Raw genomic sequence first — 15993 nt, forward strand, 5'->3', positions numbered from 1 at the left:
CCCAAATGGATACTCAGCTTTAAGATTTGACTCAAATACAAAATACTCAGTAAAACCTGCATATTGGTTTCATCAGTCAACATTGTTTATGTTAAAATGTATTATTCAAACTATTATAACTAGGTAATATCTGTTTCACACATAACTACAGTTTTACTTATAATCATCATCTATAAATATTTTCATTTCTTATTTTTCCATTTTCTCTTTTCCTCTCCTCAACAACCTGTCATGCATGATCCCTCCAAAGCTTCAGATATAATAAACTCATTATTATTTATAATGATATGAAGTTACTGGTTACAGCTTGCTAGTACATCTAACACTTTGTAAATTATTTTTTCTTTCTGAATGAATAAATAAATATATAAGGGTAACCAATTTTCAAAAAAAGTCACATTCAGCAATTTTGCTTTGGTCTACTATTAGAAAATTAATATACTTTCCAATTATTGTTTGCATTTTAAGGATATAATTCTGAAAAGTTTTGTTGATGATTGTATTGCCACAATGTCATTAGTACTGTGCTTCATCTATAAATAATACACAGCTGCAACTTATTTTCTAAGAATTCTTCTATAAAAATATTATAGCAGAGTATAAGTGTCATAAAGTAGATAGACTTTTATTTATCCATGTTATCAAGGTGATTTAATTATGAATATGAATGACCAAATATGTAATTGCAATTTTAATTTCAGCTAATGGTTTTGCACTAGACAATTGGAAACAAGAAGAGATAATAAACTATATATCCATATTTAGAAAAAAATAACTTCAAAAGTCTACTTTCATCAATAAAACAAATATTAATATTGCCATTTCTAAAATATGCAACGAAGTTCAGCCCCATGTATCTTTACAAGAATTCAAAATGCATTTCTTGCTTATAATAAAACTGCTCATACAGGTTCAAAGTGGACCACAACAGCTTAAGGTTAACATACACTTTAAATAATTATTGCTAATGTTTAATAGCAGAGTACTTTGGTATTCAGTGCAAGAAAGGTGGAAAATGATAAAAAATGTACAATGCATTCTTTGCTCCATTTCCAATTGCACTATAGGTCTTCTAGGCAACTCTCTCTTTGCAAGTGTTTGGGAAATAGAGTGAACTGCTGTTTCATCTATAGAAACTGCCCATATAGCTTTTATAACCCTAAACAATAAACTTAAACCAGAATGTTATTGTTCTAAAACTGTTACTTTTCTCCACTAACATATTTCTTACCAAAAGGCTGTTTCTGCATAACCATTCATTACATCTTTTATCCACAAAAAAATCACCCATGCAGGCACATTACATATTTTGGGATTGAAGTCTAAAATTACCTAGTTGTTTCAGATAATTTGCTTTAACACAAAATCCCTCTTCTGAAATTTGCTCTTCTGTAGCACCTTTTTATCCATAATGCTGAACTTTTGGGGTACTGTACTTGCCTTGTAAAAGACATCTACTTCCAATGTAAGATAGTGTATGGAATTTCTAAGAATGATGCTACATAAGCAGGTGCACAATAAAAAGAATAATGCTGTGGTGCAAATGCAACATTTAAATGCAACATTTAAATCACTAAATATAACAACTGATAAAATAGCACATACTATCATCATTTTTGTTACAATAATCCAAAATCAGTGTCTCATATCAACTAGTTAACTTCAATATTATAATCATTTTAAATCTTAACGATGAACAAGTTTGCCTTTGAAGAAAATTGATACACTCTATAGAGAGGTCAAAGAAGTCTTTTAGTGTGCTTCTCCTTTCATAACACTGCAAGTGAGTCTACTATGATCATCAAATGCTTTTACATTATAAGTTTAGACTCAAAATGCAGGGTGCATAATCCCCACTGTACTTAGAGTAACCTATCAGGCATATCTCTCATACCAACTTCTGCACTGAAACTCTATTTAAATAGTTAAAGTTTTCTATACCAACCATAATATCACATAGTATATAGAAAATTGTACTTGAATAATCTTTCTTGTGAGGAACCTAAGTATCTCTGCCAATTTTTAATTAAGCTTTAGTTTTCTATAATACATCACATTTTAACCTGGGAAAATATATGAGAAGGAAAAATATACAAGTAATAAACCAAAGTGATGTACAATAAATTCTCAGTTATAAAGCATGAATGAGTTTCAATTACTTCAGGTTAAAACTGAAGCCTGATAGGTTACTCTAAGTACAGTGGGGATTATGCACCCTGCATTTTGAGTCTAAACTTATAATGTAAAATGCTACCTTACACATAAATAATACTGATGCAATTCATGTCATGTCCTATCAATGTGATTTTGACTTCCTTCTGAATAAACATATTTATGCAAAGGCTAAGAAAATGTTCTCTGCATGTTGCCATATGACATACAGATACTATGATTTACTCTGAAGTCCTATGCACAGTGAGTCTAATTGAGTTCTATGAGTTTATTTTATTGTTTATTTTATTTTTGCTAAGTGTGTTTAAACCAAACTAGTACTTTGATGGGAGACCACCAGGAACGCACAAGGCTGTAGGCAGAGAAATATTGTGGAAGAGAGGAATGGAAAACCATTTGCTTATTGTGTGGATAAGAAAAATTAGAGAGATATAGTCATCAAATGTTTAGTTTGTGTCAAGGAAAACTTTACCTTTATTATTTTTCATATAAACTAAATAGGTTTGACCTTATTTATTTAACCCTAACCCCTTACACTATAAATTCACATGAAGCATGTGAGAACAAAATATGGATTGCAAAATGCTTTGTTCAAACCCAACATTATCATTTAAAAATGAATATTATCTGTCTATTGTAGAAAGCTGAATATCCTCCAAATCCTATAGTTGTCAAAATAATCAAAGTAAAGCAAGAGAGAAAAGGAAAGGAAACTCCTCTTAACAAATATCAAATTCATTTTAAGGAGATAAAGCAACACTCGCTGTATGCCATAGGTGCTATATATTTTTTATATAGGCACATATGAAAATTGTATAGCAATCAATGGAGCTTACTTCAAGTATGTGTACATAGTACTGTGAATTAATTACCTTTCAATAAAGTTAACAGCACTAACAAACAAGAGTCAGAATCTTAAAATGCATGCTAGAATTTTGCATTCATTTTGGCTACACAAACCTGCAGTGGTCTGTGTATTAACATTTAACAACCAGTCTGCAGTGTTGAGCAGAGTCATGTCACCTAAAGGAAAATTGCAAAGAAAATAAAATGCTAGTAGCTTTTCCATATATGTCACAGAATCACATCTATATAATATCCATCAGAAAAGTTTTACTTCTTTTAAATTGGTATGGCATGTTAAGCTCTGTTTCTTCTCTCAATCACTTGGAATTGTTGCATTAAAATAATTATAACTTAACATCCTGATAGGTTTAGAAAGAAACCCCCTTGTGGATTTCATTAATTAAAGTTGTTAACTCCAGAATATAATAGTTATCATCATACTTATACTTGCAGCATATACAGTACATGCAAATCCGAAAGATTTTTTAAAGTAGCACCCCATCTCCCATTTAATTTTTAATTAAAACAGAGAGCAAAGATGATTGGGAGACGGGGAATGACAATGGTCAGTGGAGGGGTATCTCTCACTTAAAGGAATGCAGTATATGTACAAGTGAAACAAAACCTTTTTTCTTTTAGTGTATAAAAAGAAAAATACTAAGTTAATATACTAAACTTTCTTATAAAAAAGTTAAATTTTTCTATTACCTTTTTCACATATTTCAAAGGAAATTGTTAATTTGTTCTACACAGCATATTGTATGTATAGTTTCCCTAAAATATTGCCGTGCTAAGATCCTTATTCAATGCATATTGGAAAGCTAACAAGCCCTTTGCATTTGCATCTCCTATGGCACCATGTGTTTATGCATTCTAACCTATTAAATTACAATTTTGCACATTTTCATATTAAATTATCTTTTTAAAATATATACGTAAACTGAGATAGCAACAGAGTAGTCTGGATTATTTTCTTTATATATCACAATATTTCATTTAAGTGGCAAATTAACCATGTAAATGAATGTGCAAGATAAAAAAAATGTTGAAAAGTTACCAACAGCAAGCTTCAAACATCTATAAACTACTAACTAATTATAACTGGTCTCTAGCACCACCTTATATTCATTAAAAATGTACACAGTAGCAAAATTTATCTAGTTAAGCATTCTCTACTAGAGATGTCTGGTTTCCAAGATGCTAAACCTGAAAGTCATGATAGTAACTTTCAGATGCCAAAACAAAGCTGCTGCTTAAAATCAGCAAACAAACAGCTAGGTGAAAAAGTTGGTTATCCCTAGCCTTTATGCAGACAATTGGAGAAGGATTCCAGCATACGTTCACCACTTTCATTCAAATAGTAAAGCCCAAATGTAATGGGTAAGGCCTAATATAAAATTTCATATTAAGTTTACAAAGTATATATTGATATGTGTGTGTGTGTGTGTGTGTGTGTGTGTGTGTGTATCAATCAATCAATCATAGGCAACATACACAATCAGGAACTAACCTTCTGTGCCATTCGGTGTCATGGAATTATTATTTAGGTGAGAATTATCAAGTTTTGGACCATTAGGAGACTCACTGCCAGCACTCAGACGGCTATGTGGGCTGGCTAAATCCTGCATTTCCATAGGCCTAAAAAAAGAAATAATTTAACTTAGAAACACAATTCAAGACTTTTCACATACTATAGCTACAATTAATTTTTCTACCTCAAATACATAATCATTTCTATAAGTGCAAATCTACATATATTTATAGCTTTGGAAAGTCTGTAAGAAATAAAATCCAATGGATCGTATTCTCAGGTAAAGAGTTTTGCACCTTTCCATACACAATGCATTAATGTCTAATGAGAACTTTAACATAGCAAAAACAAGTTTCCTCTTATAATATATCCATTATTTGTATAAATTATGTGTCAGAGGCAATAACAGTACATTAAAAGGTGAGTACCCAAAGCAATACATTAACACTGCTTGCTTGCATATAATTTACCAACCAATTACAATTTAATGGGCCTCCAAACCAAAGAAAACACTTGAAGCAATAGTTGAACCTAGTCTACTGACAAGGAATGAGATATTCCTGATGTATGTGTTTACTTTAGCAAACTACTTAATTGTTCCTCTGTTTCCATTGAAACAAATGCAGCATTAAAATATTATTATGTCTGTTCTCATGTTTGCTTTGTGGATTACATAGAGTGTGCCCCACTGAAAAGGGATAAGACCAATGCACAATGAATGGTTTTAGCATTAATATATCTTAGCACTTTGCGGTATTGTCATTTAAATAACATAAAAATTGAGCTAAATAAAAATTTGCTAATGTTTTGTCCTTTAACTATGCTTTAGTTTAAATGCAAGCATTCTTACACATATCAGTTTTTATAATAAATTTCCATTTGTGGTTTTAAAAACATAATCATATAATATATATAAGATTAAGTTAAGGCAATAGTCAAAACATATATTCTGAAATAAAAATGATTTTGAATAAAAATAGTTTTAGAATAGTTTATTCCTTTTTCCAATATGAAACATCATTGGAATCAATTGTAGACTTTCCAAAATGCTAATAAAACTGGTTTGGATTTTCAATTTTGTTTGAAGAGGGTTTTTTGTAAAATGCTATCTGAAATTATACTTACAGGTAGATAAAGTTCAATAGTGCAACTGAACTGAATCTTTCCAGACTTACCTCATATTCTGTCAAACCCATGCAAACAATCATATTTTTCAAAATTTATTCTGATGTATTTAGTTTTCAATATTGTAATTGCTTTCTTGTAATAAATTCTTTTGACAATGGCACTGTTTATCAAATTCATATTTAAAAATGCACTAATTTTCCAACTTATATACAAGGCTCTGTGCTACTGTGATTTAAACATTCCAACCAGCAGAACATTTTTTAAAATTCAGATAAGTATTTTTTGGAAATAATCATTTCAGAATATTTAAAGCATTTTCCAAAGATAACATTTCTCCAGTTAAAATTTAGAAAAAAAGCTCATTCGTATATTTGTCACTTGAAGTAAACAACACAACTTCATTCTAAGCTTTTCTTTCCATAGAGAAGTGACTTTCACTTTAACCTTACCTGGGAAAGGATGAAACAGCAACATCTGAACTGACTTGGGCTTTTTACACCTGCAAACCAGGGACACAAACAGAAACCTATGTTATCCTATGTTCATGTCAGGTCTTAATCTAACTAAACAAAGAAATCTTCCTGGGGATCGTAATGCTGTTTTTTAGCCTAAAGAGGAGGGGGACAGCACTTCGGTGAAAGACATATTGTCTTTAAATTGAAGCCTCAACTGTTGTTTCCTCCAGCAAGACTATCCCCCTCCTGCCCATGTCATGAGGAAGGCAGCCAAATGACGGGATAGTGATTCATCACTTGTCTATGACAGCTGCACACTGCATTACCCCTCCCCCAATCAACATGTAAAGCTGTCTTCCTAGAGTAGTTTAGGAAGAAGTGCCTAGGTAAGGAAGCTATTAACAGAGCAAGCAATTTTAAGGGAAAACGCTCTAACACTCCTACAGCCTCTAAAGATCTATCAGCCAGCTTTTATTATCACTAGCTGAAATATATCTCCCTCCCACTCTTTAACTCTTTACAGTCTTTTATGCCTAGCAGGTTAATTTTTATCTTTTCACACAATTTATGTTTTAAAGTTCAGATGCCAGAAAGTTTTAAAAGATTTCAAGTCAGTGCTAAGCATGTAAAATGCAGCTAAATTATATTTCTATAAATCATCTGTAAAGTTTCTTCATATCTAACTGGGCCAGAGATTCTATAGCCTTCCGATCTGTGCCCTCCTCCTCCAATTAAGCTAAAAATAACCATACATGCCTCAGAAAAAAGGAACTTTATGGAGTCTTTTAAAATATGAATCCCACATATAAAAATGGTATTGCTAAATAAACTACTTTATGTTCTAAATGAGTATCATCCGTCAAGACAATTAATTTTTTTCAAAAATATCAGAATCTTTTCAAACTTCTATAATGTAAGACTAGCTTTTAAATTTGGAAATAACCTGTAAATAATCTGTGTTTAAGAGCAGACTTGATAGAAAATTTGTTTCTAAAGAACAGGTGATATATCTCAGGTGAAGATCCGCTGCTAGCCTGAAAGTACAAACAAAACTTCTCCAACTATGGCATATATTATTTTTTTAAAAATCTGAATCTAGAATTTCACCCAACCTTAACTGATATTTCCTAGATGATCACAGAACAAAGACAAGAGAGATGAGGCATTTTAAGTGCCATAAAAGTCATCTAAGCAAATCTCACTTATGTGTTTGTAGTTTTTGTTATTTTTAATCTTAGACAGAATTACAACTTTAGAAACTCCTATAAGCAGCCAGACAACATATAATGTTATACTTAAGGGCAAAAAGCATGCTGTTACAGAGCTAGAACTACAATATTTTTCTTGTGCTGTTTTAAAATGCCGCATAGTGTATTTTTAAGAGACCATAAAAAGCTAATTCAAAGTATCAAGTGTGTGTTTGCAACAGCTAAACCTTCTTTCAAGATTTTTTATCAAGATTTTTTTTTTAAAAGACCTGTTAAATGGAAACTTTTTACTCTAACACTCAAAATTGCGCTGTAATGCCTTTAGGATATGTTCTCTTATGCTTCTTGAGTACACTTTGAATAAATTATAGGTGGGAAAGTAACATACTTAAAACTATCTGTTCTTAAGAATACAGATATTTTAGTATTTTAAATTAACTGCTATAATATATATTTTATATTATTTGTATAATATTTAATATATAGAATATAATGTGCTAATCATGTACAATAATATGAATGTGTCTTTTGTAAGCTAGAATTACATATGATACCATATATAATACAAATATTTGCATAATTTTCATTATAAAAGCTGTGAGAGTTAATTTGCAAGATCTTCATACTTCAGTTGCAATCCTTTGCCTATGAAGGATTATTTAAGGCATGTGTTATACATTATGCCATTTAAAAATAATTCTTTAATCAAAATAACTTTAAAACTACTAATCTCCTATTAGATTGGTCAAATGAATCCACATAGTGGTACAGGAAAAATAAATCTACTCTCAAGAATGCAAATGCAAGCAACAATTAAACACAGATGTTGGTGACATTATTATAATTTACAAAATACTATACTTCATATGTTTTTGGAGGACTATGGGAGATGCAAAATTACTCTGTAGTGAGTAATTGCAGTATGACCAATTTGTAGAGAACATGTGGATGAATGACACTTATTAGTACTTTAATTAATACACATTTACTAGCTTAAAATTGTACTCAGAAATTGTAGGTGTTCAAAATCATGGTTGTACTAGTCAAATCATTCCATAGATCAAAAGCTTGCAGCAATAATTAGAATCAACTAAAGAATCGCTGCACTAAAATGGAAGATAGTGCAATATGCAATATTATTGCAATATGCAAAAATTTCATTGTGAAATCAGACCAACAAGTTTTGAAAAAGCAAAATCTGGAACTTCTTTGTCATATAAGTAATCACTACATGATCATGATTCAAGAACTGAATATAAGTTAATAAAATGCAAAATTGCTTTTTAATTGTTCCTAAAAATATGATGAAATTTTTAACTTCATTTAGTAAAATTACAATGACATTTAGAATAGTGATAATAGACTTATGTAGCTCTGTAAAGTTTATTTGTGAGCAGGCCTGCATAAAAGTGCACTGTTAAATATCTTCACAAATAATACCAAATTGTGACCAACTTATAAAATCTTTTCAGTTGGTCTTTTTTTCTAATTAACTTCATAATTCTTCACAGATGTAGGTTTTGTTGATATTCAATTTGTCTCTCTCATTTTGTTAAACCTCACATAGTACTCCAACAATCCAATGAATAGCCACATTAAATCTGTTAATACCATGCTCTTCAACCCCAGAAATTATTTCCAGAAGGCAAACTTGCTTTAAGAGTTCATCAAACAGAACTTAAGGTACACATTTTATCACATTTTCCCTACCACAGAGCTCAAGATGCAGAAGAAAATTCATGACTTTTGCACTGTTTATTATAGTTTGGTAAATTACAAATCAAAAGCATCTGACAGAAAATCATGTATGAAGCCAGAAACTTAATAATGTTCCGTGAAAAGTAAACTGTAAATGGGAAGGGTTTCTAAATCTCAGCAGCACAGAGCAAGTAAAGTGAAGATACTTGTCTAAATGATTGGTTTTCCAGACTTTTTAAAAATTGCTAGAAGCAATCCTTATAAAAAGGAATTTATAATTTAAAACATTTCTTCTAACCAAAAGGAATTTCTTTGAAGTAAAAATACTCTATAGTTCATATTTGAATTAATAAATTATATTCAGCCAGTTATAATTTAAACCCCCAAAGAGTTCTTTAGTTACTTTTTTCAAACAACCCCCTTTTTTTTTAAAAAAAAAAGTTGACTTACAAGAGTCACAAATGTTGCCAGTCTCAAACATGGAGTTAGTTAAAAGTTACTTTACAATGCATGTATCAAAAGTGCTCGAATTATTAAAACTGATTTTAAATAGCATTGTATCTTCACTCAACTGTTATTGGCATTACTAATGAAATATATTGACATATGACTCAAATATAAAACTGAAGACTAGATCTTCTGAAATAGACATGGAAGTCAAAATAAAATATTTTGATTTGTACAGAATGGACCTTTCTTTTGATAAATATATATATGATCTCTGCTCTTGAATCAGGGATCTTTTTTAAATTCTATGAATAATCCCAAAAACATCAAACAAGACATTCCTCCATTTTTCTGTACCACCTGAAATCATGTATTTCCCAACTGTATTTATGAAAAATGAAATAATGGCTTGTTTTCTAAACCTGTCATTGTGCAGGGATTCCTAAGACTGATCATTTTAAGGGAGTACTGCAACTCAAATAATACCAAGATTTGATAATACATATTTTGTTATAAACAAACATTGGGACAGGAAGACCTGGAGGAACGTTGTCCATGGGGTCGCGATGGGTCAACATGACTTCGCAACTAACAACAACAAAACATTGGGACATGGATTAACATAAACTATAATTCCTTCAGAAAAATAGGAAAAAAACTGAGCAGTGTTAAGATGCATACTATAGAGTATGTTTTCAAGAAAAATACAAATATAAATAAAATATTCTAATTTCTAAAAAGCTATTCTTAAAATTGATCAATTTTTCTTTTGCAGAAAAATATATTTAATTGGTTTAAATAGTGAAACTGTGAATTCAGATTTTATCATTTTCTTGTAAAGTGCACTTAAATTTGTTATCTGAAGCTAATTTAACATGATTATGGTTTGGGTATTTTAAACATGTAGTGGCATTTATAAAATAGGTCAAAATGAAACTTACACTTTTTTATGAATGATGAAAGTCAGAAGCTTCATGTAAATACAGTAATGCATTAATGCTATTTACTCGTAAGCATTTAGTTTTCAGAAATACCAAAATTTTACATTATACTTATGTCAGGTAGCTTGATAAAGTCCTCCTTTAATGCTCAGCAATTTTTCCAGGATTTCCTCCTTCAGAGTAAGCTGTCAAGATTTCTGCCACACATCCTTCCTCCAAATTTATTTTCTTTCCTTCTGAATTGTCTTTCACCAATTCAAGGATCTTTTTTAAATCACTCATCACTGGGTTATTTATTTTCAGTGACCCGCGAACACTTGAGAAAACTAAACAGTCATATCAAGCAAATTTAACACAATAAATACTTTAGAAGCACAGAACATCTGACTTGAAAGACGTCTACATAAAGCTGAGCCAAAATATACTGAAAAAAATGTGACGTATATTAGGTATTAATAGGAACGGGGGGAAAGAAATGTGCATATGGTACCTCGGTGGCGGATCACTTAGTTGCTTGGAAAACTTGTTTTTGCAACATAGGACATTCTTGCGGGTGACTTCCTTATAAAGCTTCAGTCGGGCCCAAAAAAAGTGTGTGTGGGGGGGCTTTTCTCACCGCTTTACAAGAAGGGAGAGTTGTTGTCAAATCCATGCAGTTTTCGAAACAGACAGGTTTGTACTTACAGCGAACGGCTTTGCAGCATCCACCAGGATTAGGTACTGCTTCACGTGAACCAACCAGTGTTGCTCACATCGTTTTATTCTTAAAAGCTCAACAGACTGTCTTGGTTGAAAAACAACAAAACAAACCAGTAACCCCCGACCCACTCCAAGCGCAGCCTAGAAGCGCCGCTCGCTCTGGAGGACAATTTCGCGTTTAGGGCGAGGAGCTGGTGAGGGTGACTTCTGCTGCTGTTGTTGCTGCCGCCGCGGGCTGTGCTTGCCAAGCGTCTGTGTGAGGCAAAGGACAGAGGGAGAGAGGGAGGCGGCGGCGGGAGGGGCGGGGTGGGGGAGCCTTTGGGTCTCCAGAGCGAAATTGAAAACAGCCAACGAGGACTTTCCCAGGAAGGCTTAAAGTCGGAAGTGGCACTGAGGGGTCCGTCTGCGGCAGCACCCAGTTCCCAAATCGGCGCGCGCCTAAGTTCCCGCTCAAATCCTCTCTCAGCAAACCAAGGCGCTCGCTCGCTCGCTCTTCGGCTGTCAGCAAACGCGGCCGGAGAGACGGTCGCTGAAGAACAGACAAAGGAACAAGCCGAAGTCTCGTCGCGCTCGCTTGTTGCTTCTATGTTGGCCCAGGCTTGGAGGTCTGCCCCAATCTAGCCCGAAGGCTTTTCCGCCTTCTTCTCCCCCCCCCCACACACAACACACCCCTCCTGCGACTCGTCCCCTTTTGTTTATTCCTAATGCAAACCACAGCTAGTCTCTTGCCCTTATTGGTTTGAAAATGCGAACAATCGAAGTTAGCCTTGGGCTGACTCGTCGGAGGCCACCTTTGCTGGCAAGCAATTTTGGTATGCAAATGAAGGATCCTGAGGCATGTGCATAAACAGCTGTGGAGGGGTGGGTGGGAGAGAAGCAGCTGAGCGCGCCCTGTCAAGAAGCGGGCCGGCGGGCTGGCTTTCTGCTGCGGAGGCACCGGCAGTACCGAGCCACGTAGAGCTTCGCAGAGTAGGCGGCACGGAAAGCCTCCTTTGCACCTTCCAAGCGGGCTAGCCCGGCAGCGGACTCCTTAGCCGAGAGCAGAGCTGGGGGATGGGAGAGATGTGGATGGACTTAAAGCCTTGGCCCGATCCTCAAAGCAGGCGGCCAGAACGGCGTTCACGGCACTCTGGAGATCTGCTTAAGTACCGCTAAAGAGGGCGATCCAGCATTACGAGCAGGCAACTCTTGCGTCGCCACTTTTTTGGATGTGTATCGGATTGGTTCCTGGTTGTTCCTTAAAGAGGCAAAAATACGAAAGAGAACAAGAAGGCTAAACGCTAAACCCCTAGCCCGTGCCAACCTCCAGCAATTTGTCAGAATAACCACCAAACTTTCAACTGTTAATAATGCAGGGGTAAAAACGATGGTGGGCAAAATGTATTATTTAAATACACTCCTACTTGGATTCAATGTTTATTTTTTGGAGAGGGCGGGAGTAATTCTGCATTATCCTTATTTCTAGCCATGTTTTGCACAATGACTTTGTTTATATAGTTGCGTTTGCGTATGTTAAACATTAACATTGAATGTGAATACTTTAGGAACAATTTTTAAAGCTAATTCTTAGATAAGACAATTATCTAAAATCCAGTTAGCTAATATATGTTGTTTTGAGCTATTTTAACCAATCTCAGAATACAGACCCATTTCTAAATTAATTCTGGTCCAATTCCAATACAAACAATGTACTATCAAAGAGAAAAAGATTGTTAAATCATGTTAAAATACCTGTAAAAACTGTTTCTGAATGAAGGTTATAGTTTTGCCTGAATGTATTGTTACAAGAAGTAATATGAGTACCCACTTGAATACTGGAATATTGTACAAAGTTAGCTTCAAATTATGTTTGTTATAAATAAAAGCGTATAACCTCAACATACTTTACAAAAATATTGTGCAATATCCAGTTTACATATTTTCAGAAAAAAATACATTGGGTAAGCTTTCCACTAGGCAAGGGAATTGTGCCATGACAACCTTGAGCAGAACTCTGGTTGCTTAGTGAAGGCAAAAAAATAATGATAGACACCTTCCATATATGGAAGGTTAAGGTTAAAATCCACATATGTCTGTTAGGTCTGCTTCTGTAGCATGGCACATATATTCATAGATATCCCCTCTTTTAATTCTTAAATATGTTCAAAGTGGAATTTGTAATGTTATATTAAATTGCATTGGCAATAAATTCATATGCAATATTTCAATACTTTACTGAGGTAAAATACTTTTAGGATGACAGAGAATGCTCTTTATTTTGGGAGTTCTTTTCATAAGTAATTTATTTAACTAATTTGTAGTAATATATACAATCATGTCCTATTCCTCAAGTATATGATTAATACAAAACTTCCTTGGAAAAAGTGGTTTTATGTTTATTTTGAAACACATATTATTAATTTTTCCCCAAAAGGCAAGAAAGGAGAATATGAGGCAGTGTGGCAAACACTAGACTTGTGCTAACCACACTTTCTTACAGTGCAGACCAATTCTGGCCAATTCAGTTTACTGAGAGTTATGCTCAAGAAAGTGAGTATAAGATTGAAACCAAATCCTTTTTAGAAAATATTTTAAAATGTTATTTTACCAATGAAAATACAATATTAGATATTTTGCATTTTTCAGTATTACAAATCAATGATAATGTTATATACTTGATAAATTCAACCTGAATTTATTTATGTTTAAATAATGTCTATTCATATATATTTACAATAATTAACATATAAGCTACCTCAAATAAGACAGATGCTTTTGATTTGCATTATTTAGTAAAACAATGTATACCTACTATATACTAAATAGAGCTACTGGTAATATGCTGCTAAGCAATTATATGTCTGTGCTAGCAAATATTTAACAAAGTGTTATACTTGGTAGTGGCATTAGAAAATGTGTTTTATACTAACATTTATTTTAATACAGTGCTTTTCAGCAGTTAGCCACCTACAATATTATTACCTGGGGGGAATAGAATTTTAAATATTTGATTTTATCTTGTCTTCTTTATAGTAGATGAAGCTCTTGCACTCAGTGACTTTTTATAACTTGACTGTGTATTCTTTTGTGGGAGGAGTGTTAAGTATTACTTATCATTGATTCCTCCTCTTTGTCACTGAATATCCAATCCACGCTCTCAGATTATACTACTTATGCATAACATATCTGGTAGAAAATTCTACTGAAATCAATGGGGGTAATTTAATGTATTTAAAATCAGGGTATCATACTTAAGTGAACTTCTTTGACCATTAAAACAGTTGAACCAGACTTTAAGTGCTTTAGTTTATGAAGTGAACTTGCATAGGCCCACAGTAGTTATTCTGAATATGTTTAAAGAGTTGCTTTCTCCAGAGGACAAAGCAGAATGCCATAAAATAACAGTAAAGGGTAAGTTTTATTTGTTTTCAAGAATGGTATATTTCCATTCAAACATCTTTTTGGAATACACAAATCAACAAGCATCACTAAGATACAGTGCAAGAAAATGTTCAAAAGTCTTTTTATGCTGCTGGACTAAACCAAAAGCTTTTTGTTTGCTAGTACTGTAAATATCAGAAGGGGACAATTCAGCCTGGTCTCTAGGGTAACTTCCGGAGATGAAGAGAGAATGGTCTGTCTGGTATTCTTGCCAATCTGCGTATGGAGTATTGGGATATAGATTACTCCCTATGATGTCCAAAGCCAAACAATCTGGAATCTCTTACATTTCAAATATTGAAACAAAGGGCAAAAGATGGTTAGCATAAGGCAATTACAGATAATATCTTACTATCTTTGATTTTTTAAAATAGCAATTTACTTCATAAGCAGCTTTATTTAATACTGAATGGGAATCATTTGCTGGCATGCAGATGTTGCGCTAGCAATACTGTACATACATGGAAATATAAAGTTATATTATGACATGGCCTACAGTATTTATTTTGTGAACACACAAAGAATATTAAAAGAAGTATTAAGAAAGTATTCTTTTTTCTCTCCTTAATATGTAAGTTTAGATGAAAGTTAGTTTAGGCACATTCAAGCATTCTCAGTACTGTATTCAATGAAATACTTTTGAACAGCTGTCCCTAGTGATGTATCACAAAACAGCTTCTGAAATACTGTGAAGTTTCAAAACGTGATGCTTCTGTTTGCGAATTTGCACAGGATATATATGGAACTGACATACTGCCAATATTCACAAGAAGATGTGGTACTTGGGAGTTTTGATAAAAATGTATATCAGACCAAAATCTGAAGACAATGATTAAGAAAATTATTTTAATTTCGGTGTTATTTCAGTTCTGTTAGATCCTAAAGTTACCTATATTGATCCAACAATTCATTTTGCGTTGTAGCAGAAATACACACATATAAACACATTTATTTTAAAAAGCTTAATTGCTTCAGGTGGTAGTTTAAAAGTAAATGCATGGCTTGAGTAAACAAGTAGACAAAATTAAGGAAGGACAAATCTGCCATTTCTTTTTTCTCGCTTTTTAAAATCTCAGTTCCAGTTACTACAGTTATGAAGAAACGTATAAATTTCAGGAGAGTGTTATTCAGAATGCTCAATTTGAATAATATTAACCATATATTCAAATTCAACAGATATTATTGTTAACCACATTGGCTGTTGTAAAAATAGTGGCATCTGAAATAATGTATCTGAACCCCAAATTTTAAGGATAAATAAGAATATTTTCTTTCATTCCCACTAGATTTTATTGAACTCTCAAGCTCTTTCCACTGTTTTTAATGCAAATAATAAAAATAATTTAATGAATGTTTATCAAGAAAAAAATGACCCAATTACAAATCTTATTCATATCTTTGCAGAGTGAACTTTCAGATCCATCCCAAGACCACAAATTCTTATTTCA

At 33.0% G+C, this 15993-nt stretch overlaps 1 protein-coding gene across 24 annotated transcripts in view; it reads right to left on the reverse strand.

Annotated features, from left to right (window-relative positions):
* EYA1 (EYA transcriptional coactivator and phosphatase 1) overlaps positions 1-14786 on the reverse strand; it is a 90537-nt gene extending 75751 nt beyond the window's left edge. For 5 of the 24 annotated variants that reach the window (XM_039345436.1, XM_039345432.1, XM_039345435.1 and 2 more), the window contains exons 1-2: positions 6127-6170; positions 4529-4656 (exon numbers count right to left, since the gene is read on the reverse strand). In XM_039345436.1, coding sequence (XP_039201370.1) covers positions 4529-4652 — 124 coding nt within the window. In that variant the 5' untranslated portion in view covers positions 4653-4656; positions 6127-6170. Of the gene's footprint in view, positions 1-3132; positions 3196-4528; positions 4657-6126; positions 6177-10916; positions 11016-11110 lie in introns of those variants that run through there. The other 19 variants (XM_039345428.1, XM_039345423.1, XM_039345421.1 and 16 more) reach the window with 14 other exon arrangements.
* Between the last annotated feature and the right edge of the window lie 1207 nt (positions 14787-15993).

This window comes from Crotalus tigris, unplaced genomic scaffold (assembly GCF_016545835.1).
Source record: "Crotalus tigris isolate CLP2741 ecotype Arizona unplaced genomic scaffold, ASM1654583v1 scf7180000017952.28453644438:3035480, whole genome shotgun sequence".
NCBI classification, from domain to species: Eukaryota; Metazoa; Chordata; class Lepidosauria; order Squamata; family Viperidae; genus Crotalus; species Crotalus tigris.